General features: G+C 37.7%; 1 protein-coding gene across 1 annotated transcript; it reads left to right on the top strand.

The window, feature by feature from the left end:
- The first annotated feature begins 8,262 nt into the window (after nucleotides 1-8,262).
- LOC141693186 (aspartic proteinase PCS1-like) lies at nucleotides 8,263-9,804 on the top strand. Its single transcript, XM_074498204.1, has one exon. It carries the CDS (start codon nucleotides 8,397-8,399, stop codon nucleotides 9,693-9,695), a length of 1,299 nt encoding a protein of 432 aa, XP_074354305.1. The 5' UTR covers nucleotides 8,263-8,396; the 3' UTR covers nucleotides 9,696-9,804.
- Nucleotides 9,805-21,947: the final 12,143 nt, after the last annotated feature.

Genomic DNA, 21,947 nt, shown 5'->3' with positions numbered 1-21,947 from the left:
GCCTCAAGGTACAATAGACGTCTTCCTGGAGAAGTATATAGAAGAGGAGACCCGATTGGAGCAGGAAAAGGAAGCTGTCCGGGCAATGGAGTCTGGTGTTGGGACGTCCAGCGATGTTCCCTTCTTCTCCGGGTCGCCCCTTGCTGAGCAGCCTCCTTTACCAGTAGGCAATCCGGAGCAGCCTCCTTCGCCTCCCGCCGACTCTGCCGCTGAAGCTTAAAGATTCTGCCCTGTCGTGGCATGTAATTTTATTTCCTTGTTTTTAGCTTAAGTTATTCCGAACTAAGCCTTTTGGCTTTTTAGACGATTGTAATTTGAATCTTGTTTTGCCCTCCGGGGTGTGTTTTTCCCGGGTAGTTTAATATTATTATGCTCTGTTTCCTTCATATTGATTCGCATGTTTAGAGCTTCGGTCTTGGACACATGGGCTGTGTTTTAGTGGACCCCGGGATGGGGTAAAATTTTAACTTGATAGAAAAATATTTTATAAATATACGTTGGTAGTGTTTTGCGGTCCCCGGGATGGGGTGATTACATTTAACTCATGGGTTGAGTTTTTATAGGACCCCGGGCAGGGGTAAGTCTCCATTTGATAGAAATTTTTAAAGTACACATGGGCTGTGTTTTTGCAGACCCCGGGTTGGGGTAAAAACATTTAACTTTGACAAATTTTATAAGTACTCATAGGTTGAGTTTTTATAGGACCCCGGGCAGGGGTAAATCTCCATTTGATAGGAATTTTTAAAGTACACATGGGCTGTGTTTTTAAATCCGATGGTAAATAAATAAGCGACATAATGAAATTGATTCAAACTATGGAACACTTAAAGTAGAGTTTTTCATTCATATTGAGAGCAAAAATTACATTCTGGGGTGAATGAGGGCAATGCTTACATCAAAATATCATAATATAGATGTAGATGTGTTTCCAGGGTGTGCACCTTTTGCTTATTGGTAGAATTTCCTTAGGCGGGTTCCATGCCAGGTATTGGGGACCTCGGTTCCGCTGAGGTAGCTTAGCTTGTAAGTTCCCGGGCGGATCACTTCTTTGACTATATAAGGGCCTTCCCAGTTTGGCTGCAGTTTTCCCTGGTTAGTTGGGTCCGAGGCTTCAGTGTCCCGGAGTACTAGATCTCCTGCCACATATTCCCGTATTCTGGCTTTCTTCGCAAAGTAAAGCTTTGTTTTTTCCTTGTAGCTTTCCATTTTTTCCACGGCCCGATCTCTTACCTCGTCCAGGAATTCGAGGTTGGTCCTGAGGCCTTCTATGTTGGAGGCCTCGTCAAAGTTGGTCACTCTGTGAGAAGGGGATCCGGTCTCTATCGGTAACCGGGCTTCAGTACCGTAGGCGAGCTTGAATGGAGTCTCCCCGGTTCCCGTCCGGGGGGTAGTTCTGTATGACCATAGGACCTTCGGGAGTTCATCCGGCCAATTCTTTTTAGAGTCTTCCAGTCTCTTTTCCAGACCTCGGAGTATAATTCTGTTTGTGACCTCAACTTGTCCATTCCCTTGTGGATGGGCAACAGATGCTTTTTTGTGTCTGATCCCGAGTTCTTTTAGATAGGTTTCAAAATCTGAACCCGCGAACTGCGGACCATTGTCCGAGATTAAGACCATCGGGATCCCGAACCTCATTACAATCGTGTCTACAAACTTGATGCAGTCTTGTTGGTTAATGGTTCTCATAGCCTTGGCCTCCGCCCACTTAGTCATATAATCTATTGCTACCAGGACATAACGGAGATCCCCTCTCGCTCGAGGGAAAGGACCCATGATGTCAATTCCCCAGACAGCGAATGGGATCGGTGAGAGAACGGATCCCGGGAGGCTTGACCCCTGTTTTGGTACGTTGCTGAACTTCTGGCACTTACTGCATTTTTTGACATAGGCGAATGAATCAGCGTGAATTGTTGGCCAGTAATAGCCTTGTCTGATGACTTTGTAGGCTAGAGCTTTAGCCGCTAGGTGATCCCCGCAGATCCCTTCATGAACCTCACGGAGGCAGTAATCCGCTTCCTCCGGATCAACGCACTTTAGAGTTGGAGCAGAGAAGGTCCTCCGGTATAACTGATTGTTTTCTAGAAAGAAGCGTGCAGCCTTATACTTGAGGTACCGGGCTTTGTTCTGATCTTCCGGCAGGGTACCGTCCTTGAGGTAGGCTATGTAGGGCGTCATCCAATTCTCCGGGTTGCTAACACATAATACTTCTTGTCGATCGGTGCTGGGGGCTCCGAGTTCCTCGAAGTAAACCGAGCTGCTTAAATCTGAAGTATTCTGGACGAGCTTGGACAGCTCGTCTGCTTTCGCATTTTCTTCTCTGTTTATCTGTAAGATGGTCGAGTCTGGGATGGTTTCCAGGATTGCTCTAACCATTTCCTGATAGCGGGCCAATTTAGGATCTTTTGCGACATATTCACCATTGGTTTGTCTTACCACGATCTGAGAATCGCTGTAGATTGTTAAACTCGTTACTCCAAGGGTTTTGGCTAGCCTGAGCCCGGAGAGTAGGGCTTCATATTCAGCCTGGTTGTTTGTTGCTTTGAAGGCGAAGGTGATGGCCTGCTGAATTACGAATCCATCCGGACTGGAGAGGATCAGACCGGCTCCGCACCTTTCGGCTGTGGCCGAGCCATCAACATGTAGCGTCCAAAGATCCCGGTTGTTAGACTCTTTTTCTCCTTTGGAACTGGTTTCAGGCGTTTCGGTGGTTTCTGGAAAAGTACATTCCATGACGAACTCGGCCAACGCCTGGGCTTTTATGGTTGTCCTCGGGATGAATTTGATGTTGAATTGGCTCAATTCAATTGCCCAATTAACTAATCTCCCGGAGGCGTCCGGTTTGTGGATGATTTTGCGAAGTGGTTGGTTGGTGATTACTCTGATTTCCCTGCCTTGGAAGTATTGTCTTAGCTTTCTGCTCGAGTGTACGAGGGCCAGTGCGAATTTTTCCAGGTTGGGGTACCGGGTTTCGGCATCTTTCAGGACTTGGCTCGCATAATATACCGGGGTCTGTGTGCCATTCTCCTCCCTGATGAGTGCGGAGGATACTGCTCTCTCCCCGGCTGCGATGTATAGGTAAAGGGGCTCCCCGGGCTTTGCTTTTGATAAAATAGGCGGGTTCATCAAATGTCGCTTTACTTCTTCGAACGTTGTTTGACAGTCCGGGGTCCACTGTATTAGCTTTTTGTTTTGGGCCCCTTTCAACAGTTCGAAGAATGGTAGGCATTTTTCTGCCAACTTTGGAATAAATCTTCGAAGTGCCGCTAGGCATCCTGAGAGCTTTTGGATGTCTTTTTGAGTTCGGGGAACTGTCATTTCCATTATAGCTTTGATCTTCTCCGGGTTGGCCTATATTCCTCTTTCGCTGACCAGAAAGCCTAAAAACTTCCCGGAAGGGACCCCGAACGTGCATTTTTCCGGATTCAGCTTCATGTTGTACTTTCTCAAGTTTTTGAAACACTCCCGAAGGTCCTGGATGTGTTCTGAGGTTGTGACCGACTTGGCGATCATGTCATCAACGTAAGATTCCATGTTCCTGCCCAGTTGCTCTTTAAAGATGGTATTCATCATTTTTTGGTATGTTGCCCCGGCGTTGATTAACCCAAACGGCATCATAACAAAAGCGTAGACGGCCCGGTGCGTGATGAATGCCATTTTTGCAATGTCTGCCGGATTCATCTTGACCTGGTTGTAACCCGAGAAGGCGTCCATAAAACTTAACATGACATGGCCCGAGGTCGCGTCTATCAGCTGGTCGATATTGGGCAGGGGGTAAGAGTCTTTAGGACATGCTGAATTGAGGTTTGTATAATCCACGCACATTCGCTACTTGCCGTTGGGTTTTTTGACCAGCACAACGTTTGCTAGCCAGTCCGAATACTTAATTTCACAGATTATGTCTGCCTTTAACAACTTCTCGACTTCTTGGTCGATTGCCTGTTGCCTTTCCGGGGCGAAGTTCCTTCGCTTTTGTTTGATTGGTTTTTGCTTTGGATCTACATCCAGGCTGTGCATGGCCACGGATTCATCGATTCCTGGCATGTCTTCCGGGGACCAGGCGAATACGTCAGCGTGTTCTTTTAGTAGGCCGATAAGCTCCTTTTGGAATGTGGTTTCCAATCCTTTTCCGATTTTGATTTTTCGGGTGGGGTTCCCGGGTTCCAAATCTACCTGGATTGTCTGTTGGGCCGGTTCTACCTTCGTCTTTTCCTTGCTCTCTACAAACTTTTGAATCCGGGCGTCAGCGTTGGTTACGCTGTATCCGGAGTCTTCGATCATGTTCACATCCATACGGGGCCTTTTACTAAGGTGTTCTCGATGCTTCTTTCTGCTTTGTCCCTTGGGCAGGGACATTATTTTCTTCCGGTTTTCGGGTTCCGTTTCTGCCATGACGAGTGCTTGACCATAGCATCTACCAGCCATTTCCCTATCTCCTTTCAGTTCTCCAGTGCCTCCTGGGGTGGGGAACTTGAGTTTCAAGTGGATAGTTGAGGGGATCGCCCTGAGCTTGGTGATAGTGGGCCTACCGAGGATCATATTGTATGAGGAGGTTGCGCTTATGACATAGAATTTCATCATATGGGAGATCACTCGAGGTGCGGTTCCAAATATGATGGGAAGATAGATGATACCCCGGATTGGAATCATGGTGTTCCCGAATCCGTACAAAGGGTCTTCAAGACAGGGATCCATTCTGAGGTGTCCGAGCTCCATCCTGTTAAGCGTGTGCTCGAATACGATATTAGCAGATGAACCATTATCAACTAGGATTCTTTTTACCTCGTTGTTTGCGACATCGAGGGTCACTACTAATGCCAAGTTGTGATCCGGATCGAGGCCCTCATAATCAGAATAAGAGAAGCAAATTGGTTCATCCTCCTGAGTCTGGATCATCATCACCTCATTCTCCCGATCCGGGCTTCGCGGTGGAGAGACTGTGCCACCGAAAACAACATTCACCACATTTTTCCCTCTTCCCGTGGCTCTTTCTTTGTCATTCGGGCCCCTTTGAAGATACTGGTTCATGTTTCCTTTCTTGATTTGGTCTTCTATGAACATCTTGAGGGAGAAACAATTTTCAGTAGTATGGCCATGATCTTCGTGATAGCCACAATGCTTGTCCCGGGCCCTGTTTTCGGGCGGCGCTAGCAAGGGTTTCGGCGGATAATAAAATGGTTTGCCCTTGACTTCACGCAAAACGTCGGCCCGGGGCCTGTTGAGGGGTGTCCACTCTGGTTCCGGCTTGGGTTCCTTCTTGGCCTTTTGTTTCCTTTCGTTTTTTCTTAATTCGGGGGACATTTCCCGGGGTGGGGTTCCCCGGGACTGCTGAATGTAGTTGGCTTGTCTGTCAAGCTTGTATCTCTTGTCTCTCCGGGACGACGAGCGTCGCTCCGGAGACTCGTCGTCGTCTTGTATTCTTCTGTTCATCTTCATTGATTTGAGGAAGTCATTTTCCTTTATGAACTTTGATGCCAACGCGTATGCTGACGCCAGGCCTTGGGGTTCCCTGTGAATCAGGTCTTTGACATAGCCTTCACAAGATATCGGGTGCAAATTTCTTCGAAAGATGTTTACTGCCTCCTTTTCTTCTAAGTTGGAGAGTTGGTTGATTGCTTCCAGGAATCTTTTGATGAATTCCGGAAGGGGTTCCTTGCTTCTTTGTTGAATTGTTTCTAGGTGACACATCTGCAGCTCGTTCATTCGGTTGGCCCTAAATCTTTTCAAAAATATCTCGCGGAAGTCTCTCCAGGAGTCCACACTCCGGGATGGTATGCGGCTGAACCATTTCTGAGCGCCCCCCTTCAGTGTCGATGCGAAGAATCGGCATCTAGTCAGGTCGCTGTAATCATAAATATTGGATATTTGCTCAAAATAGTTCAGATGCTCTTCAGGGTCAGCCAGCCCGTCAAAAGAGTCGAAATTGAAATGCTTCAGCCCTGACTCTCTAGGGGTGGCTTCCAGACTCTTTGTGAATGGGGTCGCTGCTGCCCCTACTTCCATGTCGCCCTCCACTTTCCTTTTAAGGTCTCGAAGGGCCCGGGCCATTTGTTCTTGCTTGGACTCCTTCTCCGGTTCTGAGTCTGAGGAAACGTGAATCCGGTGGGCCCTTTTCTTTAGTTTGGCCTCCTCCTCCCGGATCCTCCTTTCTATAGATTCTTGGGCTTTAGCCTCTTCTTCTTTCCGGATTCTCTCCCGGAGGGCAGCTTTTCTTATTTCATCTCTGGCGTCCTCTGGTGGCTTTTTTAAATTCTTCGCAATCCGGTCGAAGACGGATCCCCGAGATTCTCCGGACTGTTCTTTAGACCGCTCTCGCTGATCCCCTGGGCGGGTCTCCGGCTCGGCGTTCTGCTTTTCCTTCCACAAGTCCATAGCCGCCTGTATCTGTTCCGGGGTCATGCTTCCCAATGGGCTTGTGGTGATCCCTGTGTGTTTGTGGGCAGCTTTTTCAATGACTAACCTCTGATCTCCTGGTTGGAGATTTTGAGAGGGAGTCCGGGTTATGGGGAACCCTTCGTCCAGGTCTTCCGTGTCTCCATCCCTGGGTTGGGGAGGAGACGATAGGAAAGAGGTGGACACTGCTGCTTTGCTTTTTCTCGTAGTCATGATTACTTGGAAATGCTATGAATTTACAATAATAAACCTTGTAGAAACGGGTCTGAGAGATGGGTATTAGGGTTCTTACTGGGAGATGGTGTTTCGTATTTCTCGGAGGTTCGCCCCCTCCTTCTAGCGCCAATGATAATCCCAGATCACCCCGGGACCTTCTCCTTGTAGGGTCCGAACTCAAACTCCTTTTAAGCTGTAACGATGGCCGTGTGCGGTGTAGCTGTAGGGTGGGAACCTACAAAACAGAACCGGAGGGGGGTGGCGTCCCCGCGGCACCTCCGACGTGAGGATGAGAAAGGGTTTTGAGGAGAAGAAGGGCAAAGTTGGGATTATGCAGATATGTTTGTGAGGAGTACGTGTGTGCATGTAAGTATATGCGAGAGAGAGAGAGTATATATGCTTGTAAAATCTAACCTTCCTTCTGTTCCACCTTTTATAGGCCTCCTACTAGGGTTTAGGGGTTTGTCCCTTTTCATCTGGACCGTAGGTTGGCCTTTTGGACTGTAGGGCATCTGGACGCCTGGGATGCGTCAGAGTACTATCAGATCTGGACCGTAAGAACGTCCTGGATTCCGGGTGCCTGGAAGGTGGTGATGTTGCCACGTGTCCTAGGCTCCCCAAGGTCAACGCTGAATCCGTCAGAGTACTATCAGATCTGGACCGTAGGAACGTTCTGGATCCCGGGAACCTGGACGGTGGTGATGCCGCCACGTGTCCTGGGGGTCTTATGTTTGGGCCCTGGGCCTCTTGAATTGGGCCTGACTTATTATGGGCTATCACATTGGTAATAAACACGTTGAATTATGTTCTAAAAGCAATCCTCATCCGAACCGAAATAGCATCAACGAAAATGTCGGAAACATCAAATAAATTCTCAAAAAAGTTATAAAATGTTATATGTTAAATTTTTATTGGCTAAATGAAAATAAACACTCCTACATTTATAACAAAAAGCAGTAATAAAATCATTACACAATACACACTAACAAAGACATATCATTTTATAATAATTTTGTGTACAATTTTTGTACATCTAACCTTACTCTAATATCAACTCTGCAAGTGAATTGAGGTGGATGGCAACGGGGGAAACAGGGATAGTGAAGGGGGCTAGTTGTTGTGGCTCCATTGTTACGAAAGAGCACACGAACTTCCAAAACCCCCCCCCCCCCATACATCAACAACTACACCCTCCGCTACGTACGAATACTCGAATACATGCTTGATACATAAATATATTTAACTCTATTTACTCTAACAGGAGTAGAAAAGTTCTAAATACATAAATGTTCTTACGTCTACAAATTGCATTCATCAACAAATTATTAGAATTAACTTTTGAGCTAAACTCGCCCTTGTTGAGTTGTTGTAAAGAAAAAGGAGATTATGTAGTAGTTGTTTTTTTGGTAGATGAGTATATAGTTGTTATTCTAAAGCAAAGATGAGTATCACTGCTTACTAAAGGTACAAGCCTAGGGATTATGAATTCCAAATTTACAGGCTCGCCCAGCTTTACAGCCTTTAAATTTTGCGAAAAGAGTATAAAAGTTAAAATTTTGAGTATATTCTCATTATTTCAATTTTCCTGGCCACATAAAATTTGAAAATTGCTTTCAAACACGAGGGAATATATTATGGCAAAAAGCTGTAATCAGGGGAGGGTTAGGGTACATCACACATGTACTCCCCTATATAAACACATCACACTTCAATTATCACCTTCACTTAAACACCACCTACACACACATACCATAATCTAAAACCTTGTTTAAACTCAAAACCCTCCTTCCATGGCAACTTCACTTCGACTTCTTGTCTTAAACATAATAATAATCATAACCTCTGTATCTACATGTTCTTGTAAAAACACTCCATCTTCTCTACTTCTACCGCTCAAAACCAAGTTTATTCCATCAGGGTCACTGCCAAAACCACCGAACAAGCTCTCTTTTCACCACAATGTGTCTTTAACAGTCTCACTTACTGTTGGATCACCACCTCAACAAGTCACTATGGTTCTTGACACTGGTAGTGAGCTTTCTTGGCTACACTGTAAGAAAACACCAAACAGGCCCCTAACTTTTAACCCACTCTCCTCTGTTTCTTACACTCCTATTCCTTGCTCTTCACCTACTTGTAGGATCCGAACCCGGGACTTTACCTCACCCGTTTCTTGTGACCCGAAAAAGCTTTGCCATGCAACTTTGTCTTATGCTGATGCTTCTTCTGTTGAGGGTAATCTTGCGGCCGACACTTTCCGGGTCGGATCACTGGACCAACCCAGAACGGTGTTTGGATGTATGGATACTTATTCAAGTTCGAACCCAGAAGACTCGAAGACTACCGGGTTAATGGGTATGAACCGGGGCACCTTATCATTTGTTACGCAGATGGGGTTCCCAAAATTTTCGTATTGCATATCGGGTCGGGACGCTTCGGGTATTTTACTGTTTGGTGAAGCTAAATTTTCTTGGTTGCAGCCTTTAAATTATACCCCTTTGGTTCAAATGTCTACTCCTTTGCCTTACTATAATCGGGTTGCCTACACGGTTCAATTAGAAGGCATGAAAGTTGCGGGTCGGGTTTTACCATTACCCAAGTCCGTTTACGTGCCGGACCATACCGGTGCGGGTCAAACAATGGTAGACTCGGGTACACAATTTACATTTTTACTCGGTCCAGTTTATACCGCGTTGAAAATGGAATACTTGAGACAAACGAAAGGAGTATTACGAGTTTACGAAGACCCGAATTTCGTGTTTCAAGGGGCAATGGACTTGTGTTACCGTGTCGAAAGTAGTCGAAAAATAATACCGGTTTTACCGACAGTAAGTTTTATGTTTCGGGGAGTGGAAATGAGTGTATCGGGTGAAAGGTTATTGTATCGGGTGCCGGGAATGAGAGTAGGAAACGATGAAATTCATTGTTTAACATTCGGTAATTCGGAATTACTAGGAATGGAAGCGTATATAATTGGGCACCACCATCAACAAAATTTGTGGATGGAATTTGATTTGGAAAAATCCAGGGTTGGACTGGCTGAGGTCAGGTGTGATTTAGCAAGTCAACGTCTTGGACTCAATGTTTAGGACAAACTCAATTGCATTCGACTTGGTAGTTTTTTAAGTGTACATTTCGACACGCTCTCCGTGTGTGCTTGTACATATATTGTCAATATTTTTATTTTTATTTTATTAATTTTGTGTCTTTTTTATAGGAAAAAAGGGCCTAACTGTTCAAACCCCCAGTTTACAAATTAGTCAAATATTGAATTTTAATATTATGCCTTTTTAATTTTTTCAACATATTTATTAGTGGGGAAATCATTTAATTTGTGTAAAATGGTTTCATACCCGTTTGCTAAATCTTACTTATTATTACTGTAGTTACTCCTAAAATTAAAATTATAGTCAAGAACGTGGTAAGCAGAACAACTAAAAAAAATAGTTTCTCAATATTTACTCGGTTTGAAATTTCAAACCCGCAGAATAATTTTAAAATATATAAAAAGTTATACTTAGAATCGATTAAGTGAATGTGGATAATTTCGTGATATTTACAACCTGTTTTAGGTTCTGTTTGGTATTGGTATTGCTGTTGCAGACAGCAACAGCAGCTTTTCGCTGAAAAGCAGTTGAAAAACTGTTTGGTAAAATTTAAAAGCTGTTTTTCGGAAAAGTGTTTTTAGCCTAAAAGTTAATGTTAGGAAAAGCAAGTCACCCCATGCTTTTGTAAAAAGCTGCTTTTGAGCTGTTGCGGAAAGTAGATGCTGATTTCATTATCAAACCTTACCAAAAGCATCATTATTTTTAATTTTTTGCATCAAAACATATACGTATCAAAAAAATTACCAAACAGTCATCTGATTTTTACAACAGCACTTTTTTTAGCAGCACTTTTCCTAACAGCACAATAATTTTTAACAGCAATCCCAAACAGAGCCTTAGTCTCTTTTAAAGAGAAAATAAACTAAACCATGCTAAGTGGAATTATCAAATTATTGACCATTCGTTTTATTGAGATACAAAGAATAATTTTTTCCACAAAAGTAAAGTTTTGTTATTTCGGGAAAAATGAATTAAATAAAACAGCATATATGGTATTAAAAAAATTGATGGATTAGCTCAGCTAGCTGATTATAGAGGTATTTCGTTTGATTATGGACCGGCACACTCTCCTATGGCCACAGGGCGACAGTCTGTCAGTTTAACAACCCAATGCTACTGCCTACTGCCCTACTTTCAGTGTCATTGCTGCCCACAATCTGCACAAAACCATTTTTCTATTTAAACTTCTTTGTCCTTTTTTAACCCTTTTATATTTTTAAATTTAAATACTAATCGATATAAGTACATCATAATTTAAATATTTTTCTAATCTATCTTTCTTAAATATGTTCATAAGTAGTTAAGTTGTTTGTGTTAATATAGTGATTGAGTTCTTGTATGGCTTGTTGAAGATAGTAGTTTAATACTTGTATTCTGTGTAAGTTTGTTATAGCACAAAAAAAATGTCCAATATATATCCTATTTTACTTTTCAGTTTAACTTTTAAGAAAGTTATAAAAAAATAATTATAAAATAGTGCCGAGCCATTCCCTAAATTCTAAGGAACCATAATTATTCTCTCAAAATAATATAATCCACGTCTCATTTTTCTTATTCATTAATCAAATTTAGCTTTTACATGTTTAAATTAATAAGTATGAAAATTATTCTATTTTACGTTTAAATTGTCAAAATGACTAAGATTTGATCAAATTAATAAGTATGAAAATTATTCTATTTTACGTTTAAATATTTTATAATTAAAAATAAAGTAAAATTATACCAAGCAAAAATATATCTAATTTCTTTTAAAATGTAATTTTCAGTTTCTAAAAAATATCGTAAAAAGAGTTTTAGTCTTAATAAAGATAATGATATGTTTGATTGTAAAAAAAAGTACAAATAATTAAGAACGAAGATAACGGGTGCATTTTTTGATATAGTTTGAGCAAGTTTAATGGTGTAAAATTATAGTATTGTGCTATTTTAGCACAAGATATAGAACACCATTAAAATGATAAATTTTAATTTTATAATATTATTATATAACAAAATATATCATATTATTGGACTTACTTTAATTTGTGCTAAATATAGAATAAAAGATAGTTGGAAGTGTAATTTCCATTTTATCTTAACTTATCAAAAAGTAAAAAGTTAAGAAAAAAAATAAATTTGTATCAAAATAATGGAATATCTGAAACGTCGATAAAATTAGAAATAAAATATATAACCAATTATTAAAATTATGATATTATTTTAATATTAAAATTATTTTTGATACCAAATAATAATAATAATTACTCTTATTTTTAATTCATTAATAGACATCGTCGAAGACTCAAGTATGAAAAAGGCGGACCAGAGTCCCAGATTTGAGGCGGCAGAGAGATAAATACATATATTCTGACAATGATTCAAAACAAGTTGCAGATGCGGGGCCCAAATTGGAAGCACGTGTATGACTGAGATGTCAAATTGTACTCCGTATAGATAATATCCTGTCCTAAAATCTGAGTGATATATAGTAGTCGTAATAGTAATAGTTTAAGTATATTTAGTTTGTTCACTCGTTAACCAGCTAGACACAGCTGTTGTTGAATTTGACCAATCGTGTCTATATCGATATCTGTCTCCACCAAAGTTACATTTTCTGCTATTTCATCTGCTCCCCTTAATACACATAGATATTAAATATTTGACACTTTTTTTTAACTAATTGACGTAATCGATTGAGCACCGTCAAATAATTAAAATGATTATTAATTTATCGCTTATCGTCTCAAATTCTAGACTAATTTTGGAGAGAGGTAGCATATTGTCTCTTTGCTATATCTTATATAAATTAAAATTTATACTTTAAATTGTACATCCACATTTAAATTCGTACATCCCCATAGAACTTAATATAATATCTTGGAGTGACAAGTACCTAAAATTCATATCTCAACAATTGAACTACAAGAGATGAGTAAATATTTGACACTTAAAGCTAATTTAATTGTAAAAAAAGTACCTTCTAAAGGTGTTTAATTACGTTTTAGATACTCGATATTTAATTAAACTTAAAAAATACCTCTTATATCTTATTAATTTTTGACTTAAAATATCAAATTAGGATTCGGAGAGAATTTTTTGCTTTAAATCTAGATTAGAAAAATTGTAACGCCCTCCAGACCCGGGGTATAAGTCTGGGGATTACTAGCTAATTACCAAACATGTACAATCTGATTAACAATTCATAAAGAAATGAAACTAAACCCCTTTAACACTAATTATGATCTTTTTAGGTTGAAGTATGAAAACAAGAACCACTAACTACTTTATTACAAACCAAATTTAAATTCTCACAAACTCTTTTTATTACAACCCATTGTCTACTTCATTTTAAACTAAGTTCAACTTTTATTCAAACACACACACTGTCTATAAACACTCCACCTGTTCGGGCAACTCAAAAATTTCTTCCTGGATTGGGATCAACACCTTGGGTATGAGAGGATCCCGAGGCTTGACCCGCTTCTTTACCACTCGAGTCCTGATGGGTTTCATATTCCTTCTTAACTGAAAACAATAAGGTGAATAACAGCAAAAAGGGTGAGTCAAAAATTGCTCAACAAGTCAACAAAATATAAACAGTGTTAAAACATTTTAAATGAATCCGTAATCCCGGGTATATCTGCAAAGATATAACCCCACAAGAATAGAAAGAAGGTCATTACTGGCGAGTACAAATGAACTAAACTGGACACAAGTTCGCATCTATATTCTGCTGATCAGTCATAATATAATGCAGATCTATATCTCAATATATAGATCCGGTCGGGTACCCAGGCACTACGACCCATGTTGAGGCACCAGTCATATCCCGGTCCTCAGGATTAAGACACACTCAATCCCAAAAATATCATTATCCAGTCCATCGCTTAGCAACCGGAACAATCAGTATGCTTTGATATATTCTAATCACCAGAATATATCAATCTCAATGTATCATCAACGGGATATGAATAAGGAATTCAAAGAAACGGGGAAATCAAGAATCGAAATGAAATATGAACAAAGCAATAACAAGTGTGTATCAGTGATTAAGAACAAGAATCAAAAGAGTGCAAATGTGATAAGCATTTGAATAAATGTCACTATTCTGAAAATAGAATAGGGGAAAAACTTGCCTTTGGCGCGATTCACTGCAATTAGATCACTTTCGTCTATCACCTTTGACTAATACCGACTCAATCTACCTGGCTGGCTTAGTTTCTGTTAGAGAAATAGACTGATTAAGTCATTTCGAACTTCAATTGCATCTTGAATCGACTTCACACCGTTCCTAACACCTACCCATGCGCTTATGACTGACTCATGTATTACTTATTAGCAATTAAGACTCAATTAACCACGTAATACACATAAGCACATAAGCACATAATCATTTTTATAGTTAAAATAATTTTTAGAACCAAAATGGACTCGCTGACCGCTCAACTGATCGTTATCTGACTCGTTTCTCATTTTTCTGGAATTTTTCGGACTCGTCTCGGCACGCATTTCGACTGATAATCAACAATTAACAAAATCAACTACTTTCTAGAAGAAATTAAACTTTAATATTATTTTTAATGAAAAGAATTCATTTTTCTAAGTCAACAGGATTTCGTTTTACTCGAATCAGACTAACGGTTTAATTATTTTCAATTAAACACTGATAATTCAATTTATTATTTATTATAAATAATTATTACCAATTTTTAAAACTCAAAAATAATTTTAAAATCATTATTTAAGATAAATCAGAAGTAAAAATGATTTTTATATAATTTTTGGAATTAAAATGAATTTATTATGATTTATTGAAAATTATTTGATTACTTATCAAAATAACTAATCATTTTTAAATAATTAATAAATAGTTAATAAATAATAAATAATAAATAATTAAGAAAATAATTCAATCTGATTTTTAGAAAATAATTCAGAATTATTTATAATATAAATTAATTAATTAAATAATTAATTAATCAATTTATAAAATAAATAAATCTGATTTTTAAAATTAATAAAATTAAAATTAAAATTCCAGAAACATATGTGAAAAAACAATTCCTGACAAAATCAGATCAAACCCGGGTTGCAAATCGGGTTGCAACCCGGTCACCAAGAACATCCCGGGTCGGGGATGAACTCACCAGAAAATTTCCAGATTCCGGTGGGTTTCCCGGACTCCAGCGACTATGTTCCTGGCCAAACGGACACCGTTTGGTACCGTTTTTGATCCCAAATCATTCCAAATTACTCCCCCAATCTGTTTCAGGCCAAAATCGACCAAAAACATCCCTGCAACAATTTCTCCGATCAAAACCGACTTCAACTCCGGCCAAAAACCCATCTTTTGATTCTGTAAACCAAACTCAACGTTCTATAGTGGAAATTAAAGCTATGAACACATATAATCAAAGCCCTAAACTTTCATGAACCAAAGATTCACAGAAATCATCGAGTTGTTTTTTGAAAATCTGACATAAAACATAGAAATCGTGAATCACTATACAGACATCGTTCGATCAATTAAACACCATGAATCAACTGTAAATCATCTAACAAAGCTATATCAATCATCAAAACATCAAAATAACCCTGAAATCAAAAAGTCCTAATTCGAACATAAACCCTATAATTTGCAAATCAAAAACTACGAATTAAAACATGAAATTGATGCTAAAAATGGAAGGAACAGATCAAAACCTTCGATTTGGATACTCGAATCACACGATTTGATGAAGAAATCAGCCGGAAATCACGGTTTGATTCTCGACCCGATTCAAGTTCTTCCCGACCCGAATTTCAGAGAAAATTCTGATTTTTAATGATTTATTAATTATAATTAAATAATAATTAGGCTATTTTTAGTAGTAAAATGAATACTCCTAAATAAAATTAAGGGGCTAATTATACATCTAATAAAAATATCTGGCCCTAATTTTTATAATTTTTGAGTATTAAAATTTAATTTATAAATATTTTATATATGTAATATATATGCCAAAATTTCCCAATAATTGTGAATAATGCAAAAATGCAAAGAAATAATATATATGAAAGTCCTATAATTTTATAAAAATAAAAATATGATTTTTGTGGGGTTTTTAACACCCAATGGGGTCCGGAAAACTCATTTTTCGTAAAACGAGAATATTTATAAAATGTCTAGATGTTCAAAATAATGCGACGGTAAAAGCCGTTTGATGAAAAATAAGGCCCATTATTTTATTTGAATTACTGGCTTTAAAATCATGGTTTGGGTCGTAAAACGTTTGAAATGAAAGCGATGAATGCAAAATAAAATATCTGAAAAATATCCTAAAAATACAGAAATGACACAGAATGCCCATAACACGTAACAATTAGGTTTTGATAGATAATCACACATAAATGACACATCAACACACCTTATTTATTATAAATATGATATAATACAAACAAAAATTTCCCAGACGTTACAAAAATTGGGAGATAAAGAAGTAACATTGTATTTTTGAGTTAATCAAAATTCAAAAATAATCAAAACAACATGCTTAATCATTTCATAACAAAGCTTCCCAATTATCCTCTTCATATACACACGTATATATCTTCATTCTATCGCAATTTATATTTACGTACATTCGAGATGTACGAGCAACAAGATGTGTCGCGAGATCTTGTTGAATTGTAAATATCTAGTCCTTGAAATATGTATCATGTCGAGCCTACTATCATTACACTCTAGTTCATTATATTTTATGCTCTCCTCAGAAATTCAGTCGCATTAGGAACCAAAAATCCGTATATGTCAAAGATAAACGACATTTAACTGTGCAGATTATCCCCACACGCTTGATCATACTTAATAATGTTCGGTTCAGATGCTTTAGTTATCGTCTGACCAATTAAAAATATCTCATTATCAAAACTGCTAAGCGGGAAAACTCTTATAAGATTAATACAAAAATGTTTTCCTGTATTTCAGCCGTATGCCAAAACATCAGCTGCTGTAAGAGTCGTTCTAACTTCCCCATTAGGGGTAAGAAAATTTATCGGTGCCTCTTTCTTAGTCGGAATCCCTGCTCTTCAAAGAATATCGTACGACACATATATGACCATGTCATAACGATACTTAAAACATGGCTCCTTCTGACAGCGAACAACATGCACTCCAAATCTTAGATATTAAGTGCAACACAGAGGGGGATGAATGTATTTTCTTGATTTTTAGCCTGTTTCAAATTTATTTGGATATGGTGAACAAAGCAGTTTATGATTGGTAAAGATATTATGTTAGCAGAATTAAAACAATAAGCACCGTAAACACAATATTTCAAAACTCACTTAATTTGTATTAATTAAGTTTGTCTTACTACAAATATTGTGTTCTTAAAAATATAAAACTCAACTTCTTTCTTAAGAGAGTACTAGAAAATTTAGATCTATTTGTTACCTCTAAAAACAAAGAACCAGTGTTTACTTTATAGATTAGTAAACACAGGTTTACACAACATGTAATAAGATGTACTAAACCCTTTTCTAAGCTATCTCTGAATCTTTCTATTTTTGGCTTAATAAATCTTTTCTAAGTTATCACAAATTCATGCCTGATAAGAAGACAACCCCAAGCTAAAATCAAAATACATAAAAATTGACATATTTGACAAATTTCAACATTTGTACATTGATCAATTACATTAGTTCAATAATATAAAAACTAGGTGAAATCTTCATAGCTTGGTTATTTCCTAATGACGTCCTTGAGATTTATAAGCACATTGAGTTCTTCAATAATTTATGCCCCTTTCAAGGCTTCTATCAGTTTGAGCCAATCATTCAGTTTGTAACCATTGGGTTAATTAGCTCTGAATCTTGTATAACTGCCAATCTTTATGTTTAGAAAGTGTCCATCTTTTAAAATTCTGCTCATTCCCTTTGCCTTGAGCTCATTTGATCTTTGTTCAAACATAGCAATTTCTTCTGCATACTTCATATCCATTCTTCCTTTTCAGCCCTTGCTTTTACATTTCTTTCATCCCTTTCTCTAAGCCATACATACATCACATCCTTCCATGCCCTTGAACTTTTTTCCTTATCCTTCATTAAGCTAATCATCCTCTTAAATTTGTAGTTGAAAGTGTATCCATTAACTTCTTGCTAAGTAGAGTGATGGAGTCATCCTGATAATAGATTATGACTTCTCTCAATGATACAACCTAAACTTTGACCATTTCTTCAGATAACTGTTGAAAGTAGTCATCATCTGTGATGCACCAGTTTAAAGATAGAAAATCAGCCTGATTAAATCAATTCCAAATAACCCCCTTACTAACTTGCAACTTCTTTGGTTTTCTCTCAACAGTCTTGAAATGAGTCTTGATTGGTGGCTTAAATGAAGGTAGGTTTGAGATTTTCTTTAAGGTGGTTTGGCTAGAAGTGATTGGTATTTTGAGTAAGGTGTTTGCAATTTGTTTGTACACAAGTTTAGGCTTAGAGGTTAAAGGTGGTTGTGTGTTTGAGCTTGCAGGCTTAAAGGTTTAAGTATGTTAAATCTTGACTTGTAGTTCTTGGACATTTCGTTTCTTTGAATCCCATTCTCCACCTTTTCTACTTCTTTTTCCATCATCTTTCTGGACATCTTTACTCTTCTTTTTCTCATAGACCTTGCTGTCAGTTGCCAGAGTGAATGAAATTAGTTCAGTGTACACAAGATGACTATGATGACCTCAAGTCTAAGGATACTTGTACAACTATCACTATGTGAACATCTGCTGACACGTGAGTGAACTCCATCAGTTGTTTAGCTGTGTGAGTCATGTTCAGTGAACTTATTATATAATAAGCACCTACATACTAGCTATAGTGTCACCACACAAATGTCTATGAGAACAGACATCCTTCATAATGAAGCAAACATAGTATGTACCGATCAGTTAGTAATTATACGACCAGGAACTATTTAAGTTCAGAGTTATTATCTTTTAGGTCCCATTATTATGATCTCATCATAATCCATAAAAAGCTTTACTCTAAAATATGTTATATCTTATTTAAACACATAAATAGATAAAGCCCGCAATAAAACCAAAACAAGTTTTTTTATTAATATCAATGAAATCAAAACAGATTACATAAAAGTTATTCCTAAATCATCATACATGATTGGACTTAGGACACATCTCTTTCAATCTCCCATTTGTACTAAAGCCAATCACTGAAAGGAATATGACCTAAGTCCAATCATGTATTAGGATTTAGGAATAACTTCCTGTGTAATCTGTTTTGATTTCATTGATATTAATAAAAGACTAGTTTTATTTTTATTACGGGCTTTATCTATTTAAGTGTTTAAATAAGATATACCATAGTTTAGAGTAAAGCTTTTTATGGATTATGATGAGATCATAATAGCGAGATCTAAAAGATGATAACTCTAAACTTAAATAGTTCCTGGTCGTAGGATTACTAACTGGTAATTAATAATTCACAGAGATCGGTACATACTATGCTTGCTTCATTATGAAGGATGTCTGTTCTCATAGACATTTGTGTGGTGACACTATAGCTAGTATGTAGGTGCTTATTATAGAATAAGTTCACTAAACATGACTCGCCCAGCTGAACAACTGATGGAGTTCACTCACGTATCAGCAGTTGTTCACATAGTGATAGTTGTACAAGTATCCTTAGACTTGAGGTCATCATAGTCATCTTGTGTACACTGAACTATGCTTTAGTTTAGTTCTTAGTCTCCAGGGACAATTATTAGGGCTCTACTAGGTATAGGAATTTGTACACGAAGATAGTGTATGATTAATAAAGGATCTACCCCTTCCAGTGAAGGAAGCGAATGTTCAAGGCTGATCCACTTATGCTAGTTCAGGAATCTCTGACCAGAGTGAATGAAATTAGAAAGGAGTTTCTAATTTGCATAGAACTAAGCATAGTAAATGGTAAGCAAGTGATTAAATTAGATAGGCTTGACACGAGATCCATGCCTTGTATTTAATCGGGACATTGTAGGGTAGAAGGAGTTTATTGTACGGTAACTATTCACTGAATAGGTTCTTGGTATTCTAAGCAGTGAATTCATATTATCCGGATAGTCGCGATATGCTGAGAAGTATCCCTCACGATGTAGAATAAATATGATTAATTAATTAATCATATTTAATAAATTAGAAAATTTATATAAATAATGATAAAATAGTTTTATTATTATTTATTTCTACTACCGGCTTAATATTGAACCTACAGGGTCACACCATAAAAAGAGAATAATTTAATGGTGGAGGAATTAATTAATAATGGCTGATAATTATTTATTTATGAAATAAATAATTAATTGGCAAATTTAATAATTGATTAAATGAGATTTAATTGATTATAAATTAATTAAGAAAAGTTCTTAATATTATTAATTAAGAATTTAATTTTTGGAAATTAAATCAAGAGAGAGAATTATTTCTAAAGTGTTTAGAAAAAGGATTAATAATTAAAAGGTGTTTTAATTATTAATGTGAATAATAATGGGTTAATAATAATAATATTTTATGGGAAAATTTCAGCTGAAAATTTTGCCTATAAATATACTATTATAAACCTTATTTTTATTCTAACCCAAAAACCCCAAAATTTTATAAAACCTAATTCTCTCCACCTCCTCCTCCTCCTTAACGTCGTTTTCTTGGTGGATACCGGTGGAGTGCTTCATGTTTGAGGAGCAGCTGCTAAGGATCTCCGATCGTTGCTCTTGGATCGCAGATTAAAGGTTAGTAATCGATTCATATGTTTTTACCACGATTTATATGCTTTTATTTGGATTTTATATGTGTAAAAGTGTTTTACCATGCCTCCGCTGCGACTAAAATCCAACAGTGGTATCAGAGCATAGGTTGTATGCATATAGATCTGTGGTAAAAATTTCAGAATTTTATGTGCTTGTATGAATTAATTATGATTTTACAAGTTATATCATGGATTAATTTTGTCTGATGAGAAATCGTTTCTCAGAATAATTTTGAATGTTGATCTGGGTTCTACAAGTGTTGTAGATCGTCTGAATATTTTTTTCATAATTTTATGATGTATAGATTTTTTATTATGAATTTTTGAAGTTGTTGCAATTAAAATTCGTAATTAAATAAAGATATATATATATATATATATATGATATTGTAAGTATGTATATATATTTGTACATTTGCTGTGATGTTACTGCTGTTGTCTGTGTTGTTCTGCACGGAGAAAAGAAAAGGAGACAAGGTACAGAGAAGTCAGGTACGGCGGCACGGAAAATCGTGCAAGAGAGAAAAAAAAAGGCGACTCACTGAAAAAGGAGGAAGGACCGCGTGTCGACCACACGCGCTGGCGTGCCACGCGCGGCGCGTGGTAGACACGCGCTGGTGACGTCTTGCTGACGTTATCATCAGATGACGTCATGCTGACGTCAGCGTAGGGTTCTGGGCGCGTGGGCGCGTGTGGGCGGAGTTCTGACATGCGCCTGACAGCGCGTGTGCGTGTGGCCGCGCGTGGGGGACCTTGTTTCGGTGCGTGAGGGCGCGTGCTAGCTCAGATTTGGGCGATTTTCTTGCCGTTGGATTCGTCTTTTCGAGACGCTTCTAATGGTATATTATATGATATTTTATGAAATTGTTTCGAACTGTTTAAAGCTAACAGAAGTGTTTTTAAGCTATTTTTAACTGTTTTAATTGCTTTTAAATGCTTCATGTGATACATAGAGATGTATAATGCTTAGACCAATATGCTAGATGATGTAACATGCCTACCTTGATGTTTATTCATGTTTATATATGTGATATATGCTTAGTTTATCATGCGATGATAGATTTAAGTGAACTTAAATGAACATAAGGCGTTTGTTAGACAACCTAGTATAGTGAAATTGTTTCATAACCTTAATAATAATATTATGAATACAATCATGAGATTCTTGTGTTTATGAAACACGTAATTGAATATGAATTTTCAATATGAGAGAAATGATGATTCTGTCAACAACAGATTTTTATCTGTAAGAAAGAGTTATTAAGTGACGCATCTTGATAATGCTCCACCCGATCTGGGAATCATCTGATTATTAGTTATTAATTTGAAATATTTAATTTAAAAGGAAGAATCTCTTTATAATATGATTATGATTGTAACGTAATATAATCCCTCTAAAATTAAATAATATCAAGTAGTAATTGGTCAATGACACAACGGGCTTGTGTCAGTCATAGCCTTCCAACATGATAGAAAGTAGTTCTT

The sequence above is a fragment of the Apium graveolens genome, chromosome 10 (assembly GCF_009905375.1).
Source record: "Apium graveolens cultivar Ventura chromosome 10, ASM990537v1, whole genome shotgun sequence".
NCBI classification, from domain to species: domain Eukaryota; kingdom Viridiplantae; phylum Streptophyta; class Magnoliopsida; order Apiales; family Apiaceae; genus Apium; species Apium graveolens.
The sequence above is the reverse complement of the archived record's forward strand: the minus strand, read 5'-3'. Positions and strand labels throughout refer to the sequence as shown.

Bases quoted from the DNA above. Each gene is read 5' to 3' on its own strand.
- LOC141693186 (XM_074498204.1), top strand. From the start codon at position 8,397: ATGGCAACTTCACTTCGACTTCTTGTCTTAAACATAATAATAATCATA.